A 20,381-nucleotide genomic window follows, 5' to 3' on the forward strand; every position below is an offset into this window, starting at 1 on the left:
GCCGTGGCGGGTGCTGTGGCCACACCCAGAGAGCCCAGCGGGTGCTGGGAGCCCATGCACATGCCATCATCCAGTGTCCCATCCTAAGCGCTCTCCCCGCCACCCTACCCACGACTGCCCAGGACTGAATAGTGCTTCCTTCTGACCATTTCAACCCAAGGAACAGATTTTGGGGTCTCCCAGGCTCTGTGCATCTTGGACCTTGGGGCCAGCAGGACACACAGGCTGCTGGGCTCCTTTGGCCAGTGCTGTGCCCACTCCATGTGCATCAGCCCCTCCTGGAAGAGCTCCAGGGTGTCCAGAGGCTCCAGGCTCACCCTCTCAGAGACTCAGCACTGCTCTTGGGCCCAAGCTGAGTCCTGTGGGGGGAAGGCAGCCCAGTCACAGCCCCGGGGATTCTGACCAAAGACCCTTGGAGGATAATTCTGGCCCTGGACAGCTTCTCCTTATAATAAAGCAAATGTTTGTAAGGACAATGTACTGCGGTCATTCTCTACAAAAAAAAAGGGGGGGGGGGAGGGTAGTTCAAGCCAGTTTGTGTTACTCGGATAAAGTAAGGCTGCCACAGGATGGGCCCTGGGAGCAGGGCTAGTGTGACTCACCGGGTATATGCTCAGTGGCCGGGTGGCGGGCACCCTGGGGGAGGAAGGGATGTACTAGTTAGAATCCGTCATCCTCGGAATCCAGGTCACGATCAGCTCGTGAGGAGCAGTTGTAGCCTGTGGTCTCATCCCTAGTCTCACGACTATGTAAATCCATGTTAAAGGTGATGGAGACCTAACAGTTCTGGACATGCTGCTGATGGAGCCAGGATGAGAAGCTTGGGGGGAGATATAGAGCTGCATCCCCACCTTTTGGGAGTGAGACTGCCCCACCGGCATCTTCTCTGAAACCATATGTCCTGCCTGCCTTCATTGATTGACCTTTTGTTAACTAAAAAAAAAATATATATATCAGACTAAAAACCAGTAAGTCAGAAGATCTCATCAGAAGTGGAAAAGAAATATTTGAAAAATTTAAAGATTGAGAATAAAAAGACATAAATAAAAAGAGCAAAGGGATGAGAATGAAGAGTGATGAGCAATTAAAGGAATATTGATGTTGATAAAAAGAGAAAAGATAAAAGGAGAGTTGAGAGAGGGCAAAACAGAAAGGTTAAAAGGAAAATAAGAAAGAGAAAAGTGAAAATAAGGAATGAGATAAAAAGGAAAGCTATCATGAGAGACGAAAAATTAAAATAAATAATTAACAGCCCTGGCTAGAGAAGGTGAAAAATGTAAAACCAAAATGTCAGAAAGCAAAAGGATAAAAGTGTGACAAAGCTAAAATATAAAAGGGTAAAAATAAAATAATAAAAAGGTGGTAAAAGATTAAAAGCAGAGCTGCATAAAATGTGAGATATAAATAAAACACTTTGCAGAAGCCAAGATTAAAAAAAGGTGAAACTAGTATGCTCGGAGAGATTAGGGGAGATGATTAAATGGGCTGGGATGATTCAGCCACAGAACAATACTCCAAGGGTAAGAGGGGAGCTAAAGATAATCTACCAAAAGAATGCAAAATACACACCTTCAAAGACGACAGGGTTAAATTTTTATTAAAATGGCAGCAGCCTGATTTCAAATCCCTTCTGTAAACCCGCAAGGGATTTTTCTACATCAGCAGAGGCAGAACTGCGCAGACATCCTGTGCTATTCTCATAGCTTCTTGGTCAATTCTGGAAACTTCTTGCAAAGGCCTCAACCTGCTGCACTCAGTTGCTCACTGGGGGTCCTCCCTGCACTGCAACATCCCGCTGGCTCTCAGCATCCCAGGGGAGAGGGAAGGAAAGAAGTCCCTCTTGGCCCGCAGCCTGGGCACAGCTCCATCTGTTCCACCACTCGCCATCCAGGCAAACACGAGCCCAGCTGCTCTCGAGGACATGCAAGTGTGACCAGGACACAGGGGCCGGACTGTGGGATAGTTAAGAGACTCAAACTGGGTCTGAGTCCTGGCTTTACTGTTCACTAGCTGTAGGACCCTGGAAAACTGCTTAACCGCTCTGTGCCTCCGTTTCCCCACCTGAGAAAGAGAGGTGGTAAATAACTGTGCTACTTTATGGAGCTGAGAGGATGTACTGATGAATAGAAATAAATGGCACAGAGTGTCTGTGGTCTAAGTCAGAGCTGCTGTTGTTACTGATTACAGATCCAGTCCCCAGTAAGCACAGGTTTAAGAAAATAAGCAGAATGAGAGTTCTAGAGAAAACCCCACCTTCCATCCGCAAGCAGAGCCCCGAGCATCACTGAAGACTGACCCCTGACCATGGTCACAGAGATTATCTCTGTCTAGCACTGGGTGCATTATAAACTTTGAGCTTGTATTTTTTTTTAATTGAAGTATAGTTGATTTACAATGTTGTGTTAATTTCTGGTGTACAGCAAAGTGATTCAGTTTTATATATATGTGTGTGTGTGTGTGTGTATGTATATGTATTCCTTTACATAATCTTTTTTATTATAGGCCATTACAAGGTATTGAATATAGTTCCCTGTACTATACAGTAGGACATTGTTGTTTATCTATTTTATATATACTAGTTAGTATCTGCAAATCCCAAACTCCCAATTTATACCTTCACCCTCCCCACTTTCTTCCCTGGTAACCATAAATTTGTTTTCTATGTCTGTGAGTCTGTCTCTGTTTTGCAAATAGGTTCATTTGTGTCCTTTTTTTTTTTTTAGATTCCACATATAAGTGATATCATATGGTATTTTTCTTTCTCTTTCTGGCTTACTTTACTTAGTATGACAATCTCCAGGTCCATTCATGTGACTGCAAATGGCATTATTTTATTCTTTTTCATGGCTGAGTAGTATTCCATTATACAAATATACAACAACTTCTTTATCCAGTCATCTTTCAATGGACATTTGGGTTGCTTCCATGTCTTGGCTATTGTAAACAGGGCTGCTGTGAACACTGGTGTGAGCTTGTATTTGAATGCCTTTCAGGCCTGGCTCACCACAGACCCCATCACTCCCTATTGTTCACACTTGGCTACTTCTTATACAGATGTTTCCTGACTGATCCCTGAAAATATTAGGGCTTGTGACCTCCTGAGCCCCTCATAGCTCTAATCTCCTACTGATATTTTAAACTCCACATCCCAGCTACCACCTCATCCCCTGCCTCTACCAAAGTCTGAGCCCCTGGCCCTGCCATCATGGTAGTTCCCTACCCCTGGACTCCTATGCCTTGACCTCCGATATAGCTGCTGACCCACATGAAGCAGATGTCCCTCCGAACATCTTAACCCCATTAAGCAGTGTCAGATACTCACATGGTCTGGGAGTGACTCATGATTCAGCTGTCTCCTTCCCCCCTGCACAGAGAGCACGGAGGGTTGGGTCTGAAGAAGCCCAGTCTTTCCAGGGGGGCAGAGCAGGGACAGAGGGTGTGACACACAGCCTTTACACTAGTCTCCAAGAAACTCTCTGTGTCCAGCTGAAAATGTCCTTAGAGTCTTATGAAAGTCTCAGCATGGTCTGCTTGTCCCAGAGCCCTGGATAGGGGTGGGGAGATTGTCTCAGCTTGGGCTTTCCGGGACTAGTTACAGGGTGTGGCCCAGCCTGGCCCAGCCCAGCTGCTCTGGCTGAAAACCCAACCCCAAGCCTGGCAGCCTGAAAGCAGGGCCAGCACCTCCTGGGAGAGCGCTGGCCCCTGCCTGTCTGGAAGCGTGTTGTCAGGGCAACAGCGCTTTGAGTGACAGGCAGGTACCAAGCCTGAGTACAGGAACATCCACCAGCTTTGCCTCTGGACAGGGCTGGACCCGAGGCCCTGATGAGAGGGGTGTCTGTTCCTCTTTTTGTCTCTGGAATCTGGGTGTGGCAGAGAGCATAGGGAGATGTGTGGGCTGCCCCTAAGGGCCCTCCCTTCTCCCCCATCCTGAATCCCCGACGTAGGGGCTAAGGGTGCATTACCCTGGACACACAGATAGACAGAGCCTGGACCCCGCCCTGTCTGGTCCCTCAGCCACAGTTTCTTTCCCATTCCTGAGGCTGAAGCAGCAGCAGTAAGAAACTGGAAATCTGCCTTCCCCACCCTCTTTCTGCCTAGCCCCAGCCTCTGTTCAGGTTCCGCTCTTCCATGAACTCATGAAAAATTCATCTGCCCAAAGCTCAGCTCACACACTGAGAAAACACACTCAACTCACTCCTGAGGGGCCCTGATTTGGCAGGTTCGGGCTTCTTGGGGCCGCTGGAGTGAGTAGCAGTGTCAGCACGCATGTGGGTACCTGTGCAGAAGTGGGACTGGCTGTGCACAGGTGTCTGGACACGCAGCGATGGGTGTGTTTGTGCCATGTGCGCATCGTGACCCATTTGGACTCAACTGCCAGGCAGGCCGGACCTGCGTACCCAGCACAGGGGAGGGGAAGGCTAAGGAGGCCAGGCTGTGGCTGGGAGGACCACCCCAGGCTGGGGACCGACCACTCTAGGCCCCACCTGCTGGGACGACTGGACTCCTAATGCTCTGTCCTGGTTCTGACTGGCAGCAGCCAAGCCCTGGGGGCCAGGGTCCTTGGCCTCTGTCCGAGCAGGGCAGAACATCCGAGAATACAGCGTATTCGTGCCAGTGGTGTTGTGCGCACACACATGCACGCGTGTGTGGGTGTGTGTTAAGACGGCCTAAGCCAGAAGGGGGCTTGGGAACACAGCTCTTAGGTAGCTAACCCTCGGCTCTTCCTCAAGAGCCCCTCTTCCAACTCCACAGGTCCCATCGCTGGGAGAAGCTTAGCGTCAGGTGTGGCTCTCACGTTGGCGGAACTAGACTAAGAGCCCTGGCGATGAAAAGTCAGAAAAGGTTATTTTTCTGGACCCCTGTTTCCTGTGACTTGTTGCAGAGAAATATTACCCCTGTTCCTCCGGCTGTTCTCCCAGAGCAATAGGAGAGCGTGAAGTTATGAAATTGAGGGCACCTTCACTGAGCAATCGATTAGCAGCCGAGAGAGCTTGTGAATTGGCTGTCTGGACATTTCCAGTAATAAATTGTGAAATAGTCCATGAATAAGTAGTTGGCGGAGTTCAGAATTACCCCCTAGGAAATGTTGCAGGTCTAGAGACACATTACTAAGGCAAGCACCATTTTAATGCTCTGGGCTTTGGCTGTTAAATATGTATGCCATCCGCAAAGCACTTCCTGAAATTAATGGCATTTTACAGCTGCTCCGAAGGCAGCGTATTTATATGGAGATGTATAGATTCTGGGCCTGTGGTGGCTTCACAAATGAAGTGCTAATTTTAGAGGAAAGGGCCAGGAGGGGCTCAGAGGCCGGGTCAGGAAGTGAGCCATCACAGGGACCTTCCCCGAAATAGTACTGCGCTCCTAGCTGCGACTTTTAACCTTTGGTGACACTGGGCATGGTCTCTAGGCTGGAAAGGTCACTGCAACATAAGCCACCCAGTGCACAGAAGGATGATAGCGATATTATTATTGTTAATAATAATAATATAATACAATTTACATTTGCCAGGAACTGTTCTAAGTGCTTTCCACAGATTGATTCATCTAATCCTCACAACAACCCTGTCAGGTAGGTTCTATTATTATCCCCATGTTACAGAAGGAGGTAGATTTTGCTCAGAAATCTATGTGTGGTTCGTGATTCTCCCGGCAAAGAAGGCACCTTCTCTCTAATTCTTTCCCTGAGCTAACATCAGGGCCACCAGGTGCAGTGGTGCAGTTCGTTCACTGCACGAGAGCATCTGACCTAACAGATGAGATGGGATTGAAACCCCACCCAGGCCCTGTCACCAGACCCCGTGCCAGGGTTCTGGGCAGCACCTTCCCAGGGTCTAATTGGCACAAAGGCAGCGTGCACGCTAGCCTAAGTCCCCTTCCTCCCACGTAGTCCCAGCACCTTCCCCGGCCCCTCCTGGACTCTTTTCTCCAACCTTGTGGGCTGTCTACTGGGATGGGAGGCACTGAATTTAGCATAGTGTCTAGCCAAAGGACCCAGCTTTCAACCCAATTAGACTGAGAAGTGGTTTTCTCAGAATCCCTAGAGAGGTGGGAACCCCATGGGGATTCAGACACTCCCTTGCCCTTTCTCTGAAGCATCCCAAAGGACTGTTGAAAATCTACAGCGAATCAGTGAGAGGATAGGATGGGATATTGAGAGGTAGCGTTGCTGGGGAACCAGGGCCAGAGAATCAAGTCTGCCTGCCGCTGCGGGAGCTAGGCAAGAGGCTGCCAGTGGGTTTCTGCACCCAAGGATCCCCGTTCTACCCCCGGTAAGGGCCCTTCACTGCTCATCTGGCTCCAGCGGCCCACAGAGGAATGGCCCCGCCAATTGAGAGAATGATGAGGCACTTCTAGGCACACGTGCATTCTGTCAACTAATGGTTGTTACTTATCAGCTGAAGGCTTGAGGCATTCTGACATGTGGGGGTGCCGAGGTGGCTTGGGGGAAGGTTACACCCCAGAAGGAGGCCAAGGAGCTACAGACAGGAAGGACTGAACCTGGACTCCATCCTGTGTGGTCTTGGAAAACTTACTGACCTTCTCTGAGCCTCAATTTCTTCATCTATCAAATGGGGATAATGTCACTTGTCTTGGAAGCTTGTGAGGCTTAAATCGAACAGCTGTGATTTAAATCAGCATATAGTGCATAGTAGGAACTCAATAAATGGTGAGTTTGCTGTGCATTCAGCCCACGCACTGAAGTTCCTTACTCTGTTTTATCTCAGACTGGATGAGATCAGTTGCTTCTTTCCATCAGTTTTCCTGCCTCTCCTCCTAGTTATTTTTTGCAGGCTTGCCAAGGGTTATTTTTAAATGAGAAATCAGACAGAGTTGTGCCCTTCCAAAGCCCTTCACAGGCTCCCCATCACCTGGGAAAGGAGGGAGCCTGATGTGGGGCCACTGTCACCTGTGCGCTGGACCCACAAGCCATCTTTGAGGACCCCCTGCCCCCTAGAGAGAAGCACCACATGACTCAGGACCCCCGGCACAGTAAGGAGTTAAGCGCTCCCACTCTGGGGCCACACCAGCCTGAGTTCAGCTCCTCTCTCTCTGCTAGCTGGGTGGCCTCCTGTGAAGTCACCTGCCTTTGTGAATCTACTTGCTGCATCTAGAGAATGGGGTTCTAGTATCTACCCCCGGAAGGTTGAGATGAAAGTTAAGTGAAGCAATATAGCTACACTCCACGGAGCCCTCTGGCTCTGCTGGGCTCTGCTGGGCTCTGCTGGGCTCGGCGCTGGGCCCTCCACAAGCACTGTCTCAGTTGTTAATTTATTAGTGCCTGGCACATCCACCTAGTCATGCAGACTGTCAAAGTTAGCAGGAGTCACTCACTGGCAGATCCTAACACTGGGGACTAGATCCTTGGAAAGAGAGGAAGGTTACCAGGGCACCTGTAGATCTAGTCTTTTAAAACAGGAGGTTGAGGAGCAGTCAGGGAGGAAACGAGAAAGGGCCTTCTGCAGCAGTGTGCTTCCATTTGAGCAGACCTCAGAATCTCCTGGAGGGCTTCTTAAAACATGGTGGCACCCATCCAAGTTTCTGGTTCAGTAGGTCTGGGTGGGGCCAGAGAATGTGCATTTCTGACAAGTTCCCTGGTGATGCTGCTGGTCCAGGGACCACACTTTGAGAACGATTAGCCTGTGTGGATGGTGCAGCAGAGAGCATGAGATTCAGAGTCAGTCTTGAGTTCAAAGCCCTGTTCCACCAGCTCTGTGACCTGTGGACAATCAAATCAGTAAGGACCTACTGAGTCCTGTGGGCACGTCCACAGGTGGCTGTCGGTGAGGCACAAAGTTGGCCCTTTCCCTCTTCGTTTTTGTTTTTTTTTTTTAAGTACAGTTTATTTACAATGTTGTGTTAGTTTCTGGGGTACAGCATAGTGATTCAGTTATACATGTATATGTATTCTTTTCCATATCCTTTTTCATTATAGGTTATTACAGGCAGGCCATTCTTCTGAGCCACTCCGAAGATGGCTTAGAACATCCTCACAGAAGACCTAGCCCAGGCTCTGTGGCCCAGCTGGCCTCGCCTTCATCACTCCTCTCCCATCTGTCCCCACAGGAGGAGCCCTTTGTCATGTTCCGGAAGTCTGACAGGACCCTGTTCGGAAATGACCGATTCGAGGGCTACTGCATCGATCTGCTCAAAGAACTGGCCCACATCCTGGGCTTCTCCTACGAGATCCGGCTGGTGGAGGATGGGAAATATGGGGCGCAGGATGACAAGGGCCAGTGGAATGGCATGATCAAGGAGCTTATCGACCATGTAAGTGGGACAGGAGCACGGTGGGTCGGGGGAGCTGAGGACCCACTCCCTCCCTGGGAGGCTTGGCCATTGGGGGTGGGGGACATCCTGGCAGATGGGGTTCCTGGGGCAAGGGAGATGGAGATAGAGTCTGTGACTTCAAGCCTGACTTGTTCATGCTCTCCGACTCCTAGATGTTCCCCTCTATACAAGCACACATGCACGGGTCCCCGTATGACTCAGAACCATCCCCACTGGTGTCTTGGATGAGCTTGCTCTGGAAGGGTCCCCCCACCACCACCACTGCCTTCTACTCCCTTAAGAGCTACGAAAGGATGCTCCAGCCCTGAGGGCGAGGTATCAATACAAAACAGTTCACCAAACTGTCAGACACAGGCAACTGTCACTGCCTTGGGTCCAGGGGGAAGACAGCTGGTCCAGGGAGCTGAGGACTGGGATGAAGGGGATGAGCAAGGCTCAGGACATAGGTACCAAGGAGACAGACTCATAACTCTGCTTGAGATGGGGGAGGACCAAGGAAGCAAGAAGCCACAGCAGGCAGGTGGGGCTTTCAGGAGAGGGAGCAGCTGGTTGGAGGGCCCTGGGAGGAAGACAGAGAGAAGCCACAGTCTAGGGACACCCCAGCATGGGGGAGTCAGGAGGCCCTGGGTTCGAATCCTGGTTCCTCATTCATTGGCTATGTAAACATGAGCAAGTCGCTGGACCTCTGTAAGTGCTTTCCTCATCTGTCGAATGAGTGCTAATTCCCTCTTTCTCATGGGCTTGTTGTGCTTCTCAGGAAGCACCAGGCACAGGGCACGGCCCACAGCAAGCCTTCCATAAGAGGGGGAGCTCGTAAGATGCTGTAAAGACACACATCACAGTATTTAGGAGCCCAGGCTCTGGTTCGATAGACCTGGAGCTCAAGTCCCAGCTTTACCAACTAATAGATACATAACTGGGTAAGTTCGTCAATCCTGCTGAGCCTTAATTCCTTCACTTCTAAAACTGGAAGAATTAACAATTAGGACAGTTCCTACAGTTGTTGCAGGAATTAAGTGAGGTGACATCAGAACAGGCTCACGTGGCACAAACTCAACATTACCTGCCTTCCAGCTCGGGCCCCAAAACTTTCCAAAAGCATTTTCCATCAAAGATCTGCTCACACATGCAAGGACCTGCTCTGTACCTGACCCCTCAGATTCCTTCTCTCATTTATCCTTACAACCCAGTGAGGCAGGTACTGTTACTACCACCCATTTAACAGACAAGGAGGCTGAGGCAGAGAGAGGTGCAGGGTCCCAGCTAACAAGCAGTGGAGCCGGGGCTTCAAGGTTCTTTGGAGGCTCTCTGCTTCTGCAGCCCTGGGCTCCACCCTCTGCAAACAGCTATCTGACCCCAGGACCCAGGGCAGAGGGAGGTTCGTGCAGGTAGTCTTTGCTGTCTGAAAAGCACTGGCTGAAAGGATTATCATCACTTTGGTTCTCCAAGTGCAGGCAGGCAGCAGCGGGGCCTTCTTCCGGTAGCCTTTCTGCCCCTGTCGGAGGGGAGCTGGGAAGGGAAGGAGGCTGGAGCTCAGAGCAAGAAGACCCAAGCAGAGCCTTACCGGTGGAGTCATATCCTAGGCCCCAGGAAATCAGGCCGCCAGGGAAGGCTAGTGGGAGAGGCTAATGGTAAAGAGCATGAACTTGGGCTGAGCTTGATCCCCACTCTGCCACTCCCTAGCTGTGTGCTCCCAGACTAGTTTCTTAACCTCTCTGTGCCTCAGTTTCCTCATCTGTAAAATGGGAATGGTAATAACAGTGCCTCCCCCATAGGCTGTCGTGAGGACTAAGTGAGTTCACATATGTGCGTTCCACAGCGGCGTGTCAGTCCTTGCTCTAATTATTTTTATTTGTATATGTGAGCTCTTAATAAGGCTCTTCCTTCAAGACTGGGGAGGGGGTTTCAGGAAGTCCCTTTATCTCCCTGAGCTCACTTCCTAACTCAACAGCGAAAATAATGACACCTGCCCCACGTTCTTCCCAGATGGTTGTTGGAGGTGAGGAATAGGGGGAAGCAGCTCCTAGACTGTGGAATTCAGTATAAACAGGAGGGAGTGGTGTTGCCACCGATATTAGTAATAACCGTAATTATTATGGAAATTAATCAGCAGGCCCCAGAGGTATCTCCATTTATCGACTCCGCACCAAGCTTTATTAGTGGGGCTCTGGAGCGTGGGGCTCCGGGTGGGTTCTGAGCCTGTGGTTTGCAGGGGTGAGCTGGGCTGGGGAGAAAGAGGGAATCTCACGGAGAGTGGAGGCTACGTGCAGGAGTGAACAAGGCTGACACCAGTCTTGCCACCCACAGCATCTCCAGCAGCCTGAGAGCTTTAAAGAGCCATTTGCAAGAGGGGTGGGCTGGATCAGAAAAGCCAGCAACAGCCAGATCTTCTAAACTGCCTCTCAGCTGGAGAAGAGAGGGGGCCTCATCCGTAGCCTCCATGCAGCCCCGTATCCATCAAGACCATGGGCCCCGACGGCACATGTGGGGGACCTTGTTAAACTCGATCCCCTACAATTGATGAGCCTATTAATCCTAGCTTGGTGCCATTTTTAATAACATCATAACCATTTATTAGTGTCGTCAGATAATTAGTCTCCTCACTAGCTCATAGAAAGCGTGGTAAAGGCTTGGCAATATTATTACTTCCTTATTAGGGATCTGAACGTAGATGTAAAAATGATGAATGCTCACCTTTGCAAGAATCTGCCCCCTGAGGCCCATTTGGAGGCCCTGGGTGGAGCCTCTGACCAGCAGGACTTAAGAAGTCCTTCCCTGACACTCTCTGCTCATCTCTGTCCTGGGCCACAGGCCATCCAAGGAGCCAGGGTTCGGGGGGAAGAAGGAGCACCTAGAGGGTGTGTCCCCCTCCTGCTCACACACTTGCCTTCCCCCAGGTTGCCTCAAGAGCAACAAAGGTGATTAGACAGAGCAGTGATTTCTCCATCCATCACCCGATCTCTCTCCCAGATCGTCACTCTCTCAGTTTTGGCTGCCTGCTCCCTCTCACTGCCCCCTCTCAAAAGTCTCCTACTCACGGCCATGCTTTAAATTACTCCCAGGTGTTTTCAATGACTTTGGAATCCAATAGAGATGGGTTCAAAATCAGGGTCTAGCACATTTTAGCTGACAGTGGGAAAGCTATTCAATCTCTCTGGCCTCCATTTCCACACCTAGGAAATGGGAATGATAAAAAAGCCTTCTGCCCAGGGTTCACAGTAAGATTTAATGGGATACAGCACAAAACTGCTTAGCAGAGTGTCTGGCACTCAGGAACTGCTCAGCACATGGGCACCGTCCTGCTCCTCACCCCTCCGTCCAGTCTAAAGCGTGTACATGGGTGAATGGGATGGTGGTGGGAGAGTCATCTCCTCGGCCATGGTCATCCTCATGGGCCACAGTGATCCGGGGTCTGGACCTTGCTCCTCTGAATCCTAAAAGGAGGCTCAGGGAACTGACTCACTTTGATCAGACTCACAGGGAACTGAGGCACACACGGAGGCATCACCCCCTTACTTCACTTCACTGACCTTTCCCGACACCTGCCATCCAGAGCTTCTGTTCTGGCACCAAGTGCCCGGAAGCCTGCTGGGGAGGCTGGAGGCAGAGCCCTACATGTGGGAAGCCTGAAGCCAAGAGGAGAGGCTGCTGCTGGAGAAGGGAGCAGGAGACAAGCCTTGAGGAGCCTTGGGTACTAAAGTGAGGAATTTGATTTCAATCCCGAGAGCAACGAAAGATGTAGAGCAAGGGGGTGACACAAGACTGACACTTGAGGAAAGTCATTGTGCTCCTGGGCTAAGCTGGAGCCAGTCCAGAGGCATCGCTGGGACCCAGGTGATGGCGAGCATGGTGGCCTCAAGAGTGCTATGGTCAGAAAGGAGGGGAGTAGATGGCACGGAATGGAGACAAAAAGGTAGAATCGATGAGATTGGTGATTGGTTGGGTGAAGGAGGTGAGGGTAAGGGAAGACCAAGGATGAGGTGCGAAATTCTAGCTCAGACAGCCGGGAAGATGGTGGCTTCATCCCCCGATAAAGAACCTCTTGGAGAAGCAGAAGATTCTGGAGAGGTAAGGGGTTCATGTTGGGATTGGGGACCCAGGAGACAGCTGGCCATATGGCTGGGCACTCAGAGGAGGGAGCAGGGCTGGAGGCTGAGATTCAGAGTCATCATCACAGCCTCAGAAGGAATCTTGGGACCCAGAGACAGAGGCAGGAATGCTGGGGAAAGAAGAGCTAAGGACCTGGGCAGGACCCTGCATGGCACAGAAGTGTGAGGAGGGCATGAAAGGAGGCCTCAGCAAAACGCCTGAGACAGCAAGGCCAGAGAGGAAGGAGGAGGGCCAGGAGAGTGTGGGTGACGGAGGCCGAAGGGGGAGAGGCTGCCGGGAAGGCATGGACCCAGGCTCTCAGGCAGCAGGTGGGCAGGTTGAGGGAGATGAGGATGGAACAGCATCCACGAGTTGGCATGAATGTGATCTCCTGGGGTACAGGGTGGGCCCCAGCACTGGCTCCTCAAGCATCCTGGCCTGGCCTCTTGCAAACTTTGTTCTCTGTGATGCAGGAGGCCTGTCCAGGCCCTCGAACAGGGGAGGAGAGGGAGCCAGGGGCCTGACCTCAAGGGGAGGCACGAGTGCCCTCCAGGCCACAGGAAGCTGCTAGTTCTTTTATCTCGAAGTTGTCACATCTCACTGTAGCGTAAGGCGGTTTCCCTGGTTCATAAATGGGGCTGGACCAAGACGGGGGTGGAACAAGCTGGAGACAATGAGTGGTATGTCATCTCTTCCCCTGTGAAAAGATGTAATGCTGTCCAGATGTTCCCTCTGCCTCCCTGTAACACCAAGAGCAGAGCAAAGAGGGTGGCACAGCTGGAAGGGCCCATTACCCCTACCTGACTTTTCTTCCAGACAGAGAGTGCCTTTGGACCACACTGGCTGCTGCCGCCCCGGGCATGGGATGGGGCTCACAGAGCAGGCGGTGATGAATGAGGGAGGTGCGAAGGAGCCCATGGGCTTGCATGCCTTCCCCAGAATCATGGCTGTGGGATCTTGACAACTAAACTTCCCATCTAAAATGTGCAGGGGGAGGTGTCTGATGTCAAGGCCATGACCCCATCACACACTGTGCCACCTGCCTTCCAACCAGGAACCAGATCTTAGTTCTGGCCTGCGTGCATTGCTGTTAGGAGGGGCCCCAAGCCCCTGTCTGGGTGGCCAGGAAAGGCTCTGCCAAGCCACCTCCTTCAGGTGGTCAGTGCACTTTGAAGCAAGGCATGCTGGGAACTCACCTGGGGCATGTCAGAATCCTGGATGGGACAGGGCAGTTGGAGGGCAGGGAAACAGATGGACTGAAAAGGTAGCTTCTTGTCAGGGCAGCCAGGTGGCCCAGAGCAATGACTGAGGAACTCTGGGGAAGCTCGAGATGTGCCTGAGGACGCCCGGGTAAGCAGGTGAGGGATGCGGGAAGGATTTGGGCCGTGTTGAGATTCACCACAGAACTGCCAGCTGCCGGGACTCAGCAGAGACCAGCCTGGGAAAGACACGGAAAGAGCCTGGCAGGGTGTCGGGGTCCAGATAACCAGGTGCGAGAGAGGACAAGTGCGAGGCAGCAATCGAGCTGCTAGGTGAAGAGGGTACTGGAGGAAGAGCAAGGTCAGAGGGAACACGGAACGTGCCGTCCGTCCCGCTGAGGATCATCCGTTTCTCCATTCTTCCCACAACGCTGAGCCCTGTCGCAGCCTGGGCTCCTGGAGGGCAGAGGCTGAGGCGGAGGCTTGGATGCCACTACTGAGTGAGTTGGTGTGATGCCCGGGGAGAGGTGGGGCAGGGAAGTGCAGCAGGAGGGAGGGAAACCCAGTGTGAGGATGTACTGAGCCTGTCACCACTGAGTGTGACTAATCCCTGAATCTGCACTCCAGAGAAGCCTGGCAGAGTGTGTCTCGGGACCACCTCTCGGGGTGAGAAGAGAAGGGGGAACAGGTTTCTCCATGAGCCCCTGATTTCCAGGCATTTCTGGGTTTGGCAGAGCGAGCATGGGAGCCAATCAAGACCCTGCAGCAGCATCCACATTGAAGTTGTGGGAGAAGCAGGATTGGGGGAGGCAAGATGGGGGACCAGAGGCGTCCCGGTGGGCAGGAGGTGAGATGCTGTCACCTTGTGCCTGCATGAGATTTGTGGTGGCCAGAGGATCTCACCTGGTGCATGAGGGGTCTGAGCCAAGCACAAATGGCGTGCCAGCCGCAGGGTGGTGAATAGAGAGATGGGAGCAGCCAAGGTCAACATGGTCCCTGCCCCTCTGGGAACAGGCAATGAATCAGCCGAGTTAAATTTCATTAAAATTTTGATCAGTGCTGCCAGGGGGAGTATGTACAGCGGACTTCGGGAGTATAAAACTGGGAAATGACTCAGGCTTCCCTGCAGAGGTGACTCGTGAGCTGAGACTTGAAGAATGAGGAAGAGATATCCGGACATGAATGAGGGTACCGACCTGGGTGAGGGTGCCCAGGTTCCTGAAGTCTCCACCCTCATCAGGGGTCCTGCGGGGCTGGCAGGACTGTGCCGGGGCCGACCCTGAGCAGACGTTGGCCTTGTGGACATGCAGGGATGGGGAAGGGAGGCTCTTTTAGAGATGGGAATGGAGGTGTGGTGTATCCACGAATCAGGGACCACCAGCTGAGCTGTTCAGAAAAGACAGCTGCAGGGCAGCTCTGCTTGGGCTCAGGAGCCGGGCATTCTCCCAGGCCTGGGAAAAGCGCAGGCTTCATTTCTCACTGCCAGGCGCCCATCAGCTCAGGAAGCCTATATGTGAAGCGTAGGTCCAGGACCTGCTGGGCAACACTGAGGAATTTTCTAGCACCTGTCCCATCTCTAGATATATACAGCTTTTCGGAGGTCATCAGTGGCCGCGGTACTTATGGTGAAATGTGGCGCTGGCTGGCTGGTGGGACACCAAGGGGTGCCCCCCGTGACCCACTGAGAGCTGCAGGCGGCAGGCCCCGAGGGAGGGCTTGCTGGGTGACCTCTTCTAAAACTCCGAAGGTGGATCCAGTCAGTGCTCCCATTGCTCAAGTTATTCATTTGTTCATTGAATCTATTAAGCCCCATGCTAGGTGCTGTGGACAGTCGGGACCCCTTCCCTGAGCCTCAGGATTTCACATGCTGGTGGAGGAAACAGGCAGTAATCTATGAACGGATGAATAGATGTTACTATTCTGCAAGAAGGATGTGGTCAGGTGAAAGCACTTCCCTGGCCCACAGACCAGGGCGTGTGGGCTGAGAGGTCCTGCGGATCAGAAACCAGATGGGAGTTGCTTCTGATCCATCCCAGGAAATCCTGGAGGAAGGTCCCAGAGACTTGTGAGAAGTAGGGGTAGCTTCAGAAATGCCTTCCTTGTCCCCTTGGCCAGCAGCATTCAGAGAAATCCAGGGAGGGGGTCTGGGTCATTTCTGGCTCCCTGGTGTGCAGCAAAAATGGTCCATGATGGGTAAATGAAGGAGGGCATAGACTTGGGAGGAGACTGTTCACTCTGGTCTCCCAGCCTCCAGGAAAGGTCTGGTCTCAAAGACAACAGCATCACCCCACTGTGTCCCATCTTCCACCCAACCAAGGAACAGACTTTGGTTCTGATCTGAAGCACTGGTCCCAACTCCTGTCTGTTTACAAGGCCAGGGAAGGCGCTGCCCAAGTCCACTCTTCCAGCCTGGGCCAGGGCACTTCAAGGCAAGGCATGCTGGGAGCTCACCTCGAGGCAGGGCAGAATCCTGGATGGAGTGGGGCCAGCTAGGGGTCAGGGAAACAGACGGACTGCAAAGGTGGCCCCTCCCCAGGGCAGCCGGGTAGCCCAGGATGGTGGCTAGGGAGTGCTGTGGAGCTGCAGATGTCACTTGGACCTGCCTGAGGAGAGCTATGAGGGCCACCAGTAAATGCTAGGGTCAGAAGTAAGGGGGCCCATCAAGGGCAAGGCCGCAGAGTCCAAACTCTGGGACGCTGGTGAGAGACAGGCAGGGAAAGCTGGACCCAGACAGACTGGCAGAGATCAGTGTGGCCTCGGGAGAATGGGGATGTTGAACAGGGAGAGACGGAGCCCAGAGCTCGGCTCATTAGGCTGGAGTAAGGGTTGATCAGGATTCTTGCGAGTACTTTGATGCTCAGTCTTCCAGCAAAATCTTACTGAGCCCTTTCTTTTGCCTGACTTTGTGCTAATCCTAGAGATACTTCAGTGAGTGAAACAAATGTAGTCCCTGCCCTCCCAGAGCTGATGTGCCAGCAGAGGAGCTTGATATTAAACAATGACTTACAAGTAAAAATTCAACTGTGGTACAGGCGTTGAGAAGTAGTGTGGGGGCTATGGGGACGTATAACCAGGACCTCACAGCCTGTGGAGGGAGGGGGTTCACTGGCCCCAGCCCCTTGGGCTTGGCTGGGCAGGGCTTGTCTGGGCTGATGTAACCTTCAGGGCCCTGTGGGATGGGGAAAGGGAACACCTAGAGACAGGAGATGGAACTGTGGTGCCTCCATCTCCAGGGGCCCTTGCGGCTATGAAGCAGGGAGGACCCACCCATCCTTCCTGAAGAACAGAGGCACAGCATGGAGCCTGCTGGGACTCAGGGATCAGCAGTTCTCCCAGGCCAGCAGGAGGCACGGCATTATCCCTCGCCATCAGGTTGTGAGGCTGCCACCAGCTCGGGAAGCTGGCATGTGAATCACAGGTATTGGCAGTTGACCAGTCCACAGATGCTCATGAATTTACTAGCACTGTACCTAGAACTTCTTCCTCCCCAAACACTTTCTGCTCTGATCAGATGTGTGGGTTGTTGAGGCTATCGGCGATCAGGTTAATGTCCAGGGCCTTTCATGGGGCACTGTGTGTTTCCTTAAGCTTGGAGGCTAGGGGTCATCAGCAGACACCATCTGTGACTTGCTTTGCTCTCTTAGGTACTGCCAGGTGCTCAGCCAGCTGGCTCTGAGAACGTGCTTGCTGAGTGTCTCTCCTCAACCAGCAACATCCCATTCATTCAGTCCCCAAATCTCTACCAAGGGCCTGCTGTGAGCCTGACACCATGCTAGGCATGGGGCATGAAATAGTGAAAAGACACAGGCTCATCCCCAGCTCTCATGAGCTTATGAGCCAGCGGGGGAGAAATCACCCAGTACCTCTAAAATTCCAACTGTGATCAGTGCTAGGAGTACGAATACCTGATGCTGTGAGATTTATCACCAGGGAGACCTGATTTCATTTGAGGATTTTGTCTGTGGAAGTGATGTTTGAGCAGAGATCTGAAGGAGAAGCATTAGCTAGACAAAGTGTTTAGGGAGGAAGAAGTTCTAGGTAGAGAAAAGTACCTGTGCAAAGGTCCTGAGGTGAGAGCGAGCAAGGACTGGAGGGTCTGAAAGAAGCCAGGAGGAAAAGAACCAGGGGGAGCATGGTGGGAGGTGAGGCTGCAGAGGCAGGCAGGGCTAGATCTGCATTTTCCAATGCAGTAGCCACTAGTCTCATGGGGTTATTTAAATTTAAACTTAAATTAATTAAAATCAATTGTTTAAATTAATTTAAATTATTTAGCTTAAAATGAATGAAATCAAAGTATAAATTCATTTCCTTAGTTACCTGGGGCTCAGGTGGCATGTTGGGGCTCAGGATCTTTTCCCCTGAGAGGACCTCTGTCTTAAGAGAAGGCTGGTCAGTCATAAGTTGCCAGAATCGGGACCATGGTCACAAGGCTGCTCTTAGAACCTGGTAGGAAGTTGCCCACATTTCACTCTGGGATACAAGGCTAGCATTTTGACAGCCCAGGTGGCCAGATGCTAAGGGCACAAATGTGGAGCTGTAGCTAGTTCAGTCATTCTTGCATTCACTTCTGGTTGTGGAGACCGTAGAGCAAATGGTGCCAACTGACCTCATGCAAGCATGGAGGAGAGTAGGAAGCTGGAGCCAGCTGGGTCCTGACAGATTCTTGATAAGTGGAAAGCTGCTTCTGGGAATGACGTAGTGTCCTGGAAGGGATGTCTTGCCTGGTCCATTTTTAAAAGATGGAAATGTCCTCAGTGAGGCAGAAGGGACCAACAAATCACCCCATGAGACCAATGGATGTGTTGGACAAGTCAGAGATTTGGTTTGTTCAAGGACATGATTACTGTAACTATGAGGACAAAGACCTTGGACCTTCTCTGAGCCTCAGTTTCCCTCTGTAAATAACACTGGTTGGAATAGATGTTGCTGAAGATCTCTTGTCCAGCTCTGACAACATGTGATTTTATGAATCACCCTCAAAGAAAACTTGCACAAGTGGGAAGAGCCTGCCAAGATTGGGCCTTTCATTCTGAATAATGAACTGAAACAGCAACGGCTTGACATCTGTTCAGCTTTTTTAAGAGATGATGGACAAAATAATGCCTTTTTCAGAGAAATCATAACCAACAGTGAAATATAGTATTTCCTACCTAAACCAAAATCAAAATGGAGAACTCCAGGCTTCCTGAAGCCCAAGGGAGAACGCACATCAAAACCTCCTGTAAGGAAGTTCAGGTCGACCAGCTGTCTTACTGCTATAGGCACAGAATGCCTAGATACCCCTGTCTGTCAACACCATTAGAGACAGAAAGCAGAAAGGCTGGTGGGGAGATTCTTAAGGTTCTGAGACTGTCCGGTGGAAGAAAGAGGGCCTGTGGCCCTGTGGTTAGATTCCTTGCCAGTCCTAGAACACTCCTGGTAGGAAAAGCATTGGCTGCAAACACCTTGAACACCCAGTTACTAACGCTCTCACCCAACTTGCCATCAAAAGTCAAAGGAAGATTTGCCACCATTGACTTTGAGGTTCTTCCCAAGTATCCACTCCAGGCCCCAGAAGCCATTCCCAGAGACCAGTTTCAAATGCATTCTGAACAGTGATGATGACTTTGGAGTTAGCAGAGAGCCTCCCAAAACAATGTGCTTTGAAGGGACGGGGCTAGGGAAAGCCAAGTTCTAGAATCAAAAGCCCCCTGCACCCATCATGCCAACATTATGAAGGATCCTAGAACTTCAGGACTGAAAGGGACCTTCCAGAATGTCCCACCCCAGCTCCCACTCCACTTGGAGTCCTGTCCACAGCCTCCAACAGGGGTTCTCTTGAAGGGAATCTCATGAGAGCAGAGCTAGGTCTCTTGCTCACCCTTTATTTCCCAGACGGGTACACAGTAGGTCTTGAGCAAATGCACATTAGTCACTCTGCACCTTCCCTGACAGTTCTCTCTGCTTTTGCCTCTTTCCTTTGTACACACCCTGAACCGAGAGGGCTCCAGGGAGCTGGCGTGGCAGCAGCTGCCCCTTCCCTCTTCCTGGGCCTCCAAAGCTAGGCAAGTTCCAACTCACATGGTCAGAAATTTACCCAAGGAAGGTCCCAGGTCTGAAGCATCCTTTGTAACAGGCTCTTCCTCCCTCACTTCCCCAGGTTCTAAGATTCACCAAATCCTTGGGCTTCTAGTGTCATTAACAATCATCAGCCACAAGGGCTGACGTTAGAAGGAGAAACATTGGGGCGAGCAACATCAGAGTTGTGCGTTTGCCAGTGCCCCCCCAGCCTCGGGCACCTGAAGAGTCATTTAGGAGCGGGGGTCTCCCCTCCTTGAAGTCTGATTTCAGCTTGGTTGCTGGTTCCTATTCTAGGATTGGTGAAGTCAGAGATGTAACAGCTACCACTTAGTAAACAATCTGATTAATGTCCATCTACCCCATTAGACTGTAAGCCCCATGAGGGCAGAAACCATGTTCGTTTGGCTCAGCTGCATATCCCTGGTGCCTAGTGGAGCTCACAAAACAACTCATTAACTGATTGATTAAGCTGGACCAAGTCAGTGGGTGACTGCCTAGAGACTATTGTTTGGAAGGGGGTTCTCAGAGGCAGCCCATGCCCTTAGCAAAAGGGTCTTTGAGACTCAGCCTCCCTTTCCATCCTGCCCCACCTGAGGAAGGGAAGTGATCACTCGGTTCACATTCTGATATATAAATATCCACAGCAATTTGTCATGTGTTGTAAATGAAATCCTATGTTTTTTATCATCAGTTTACAATAGTGTGTTATATTTTGGTTGTGTATTGAAATATAATCATGTT

General features: G+C 51.4%; 1 protein-coding gene across 2 annotated transcripts in view; it reads left to right on the plus strand.

Moving 5' to 3' along the window:
- The window catches only part of GRIK3 (glutamate ionotropic receptor kainate type subunit 3), a 225,299-nt gene that overhangs the window by 174,342 nt on the left and 30,576 nt on the right, over positions 1-20,381 (plus strand). For both annotated transcript variants that reach the window (XM_064493745.1, XM_010977514.3), the window contains exon 10: positions 8,068-8,271. In XM_064493745.1, coding sequence (XP_064349815.1) covers positions 8,068-8,271 — 204 coding nt within the window. The remainder of the gene's footprint in view (positions 1-8,067; positions 8,272-20,381) is intronic.

Source organism: Camelus dromedarius, chromosome 14 (assembly GCF_036321535.1).
Source record: "Camelus dromedarius isolate mCamDro1 chromosome 14, mCamDro1.pat, whole genome shotgun sequence".
Classification (NCBI taxonomy): Eukaryota; Metazoa; Chordata; class Mammalia; order Artiodactyla; family Camelidae; genus Camelus; species Camelus dromedarius.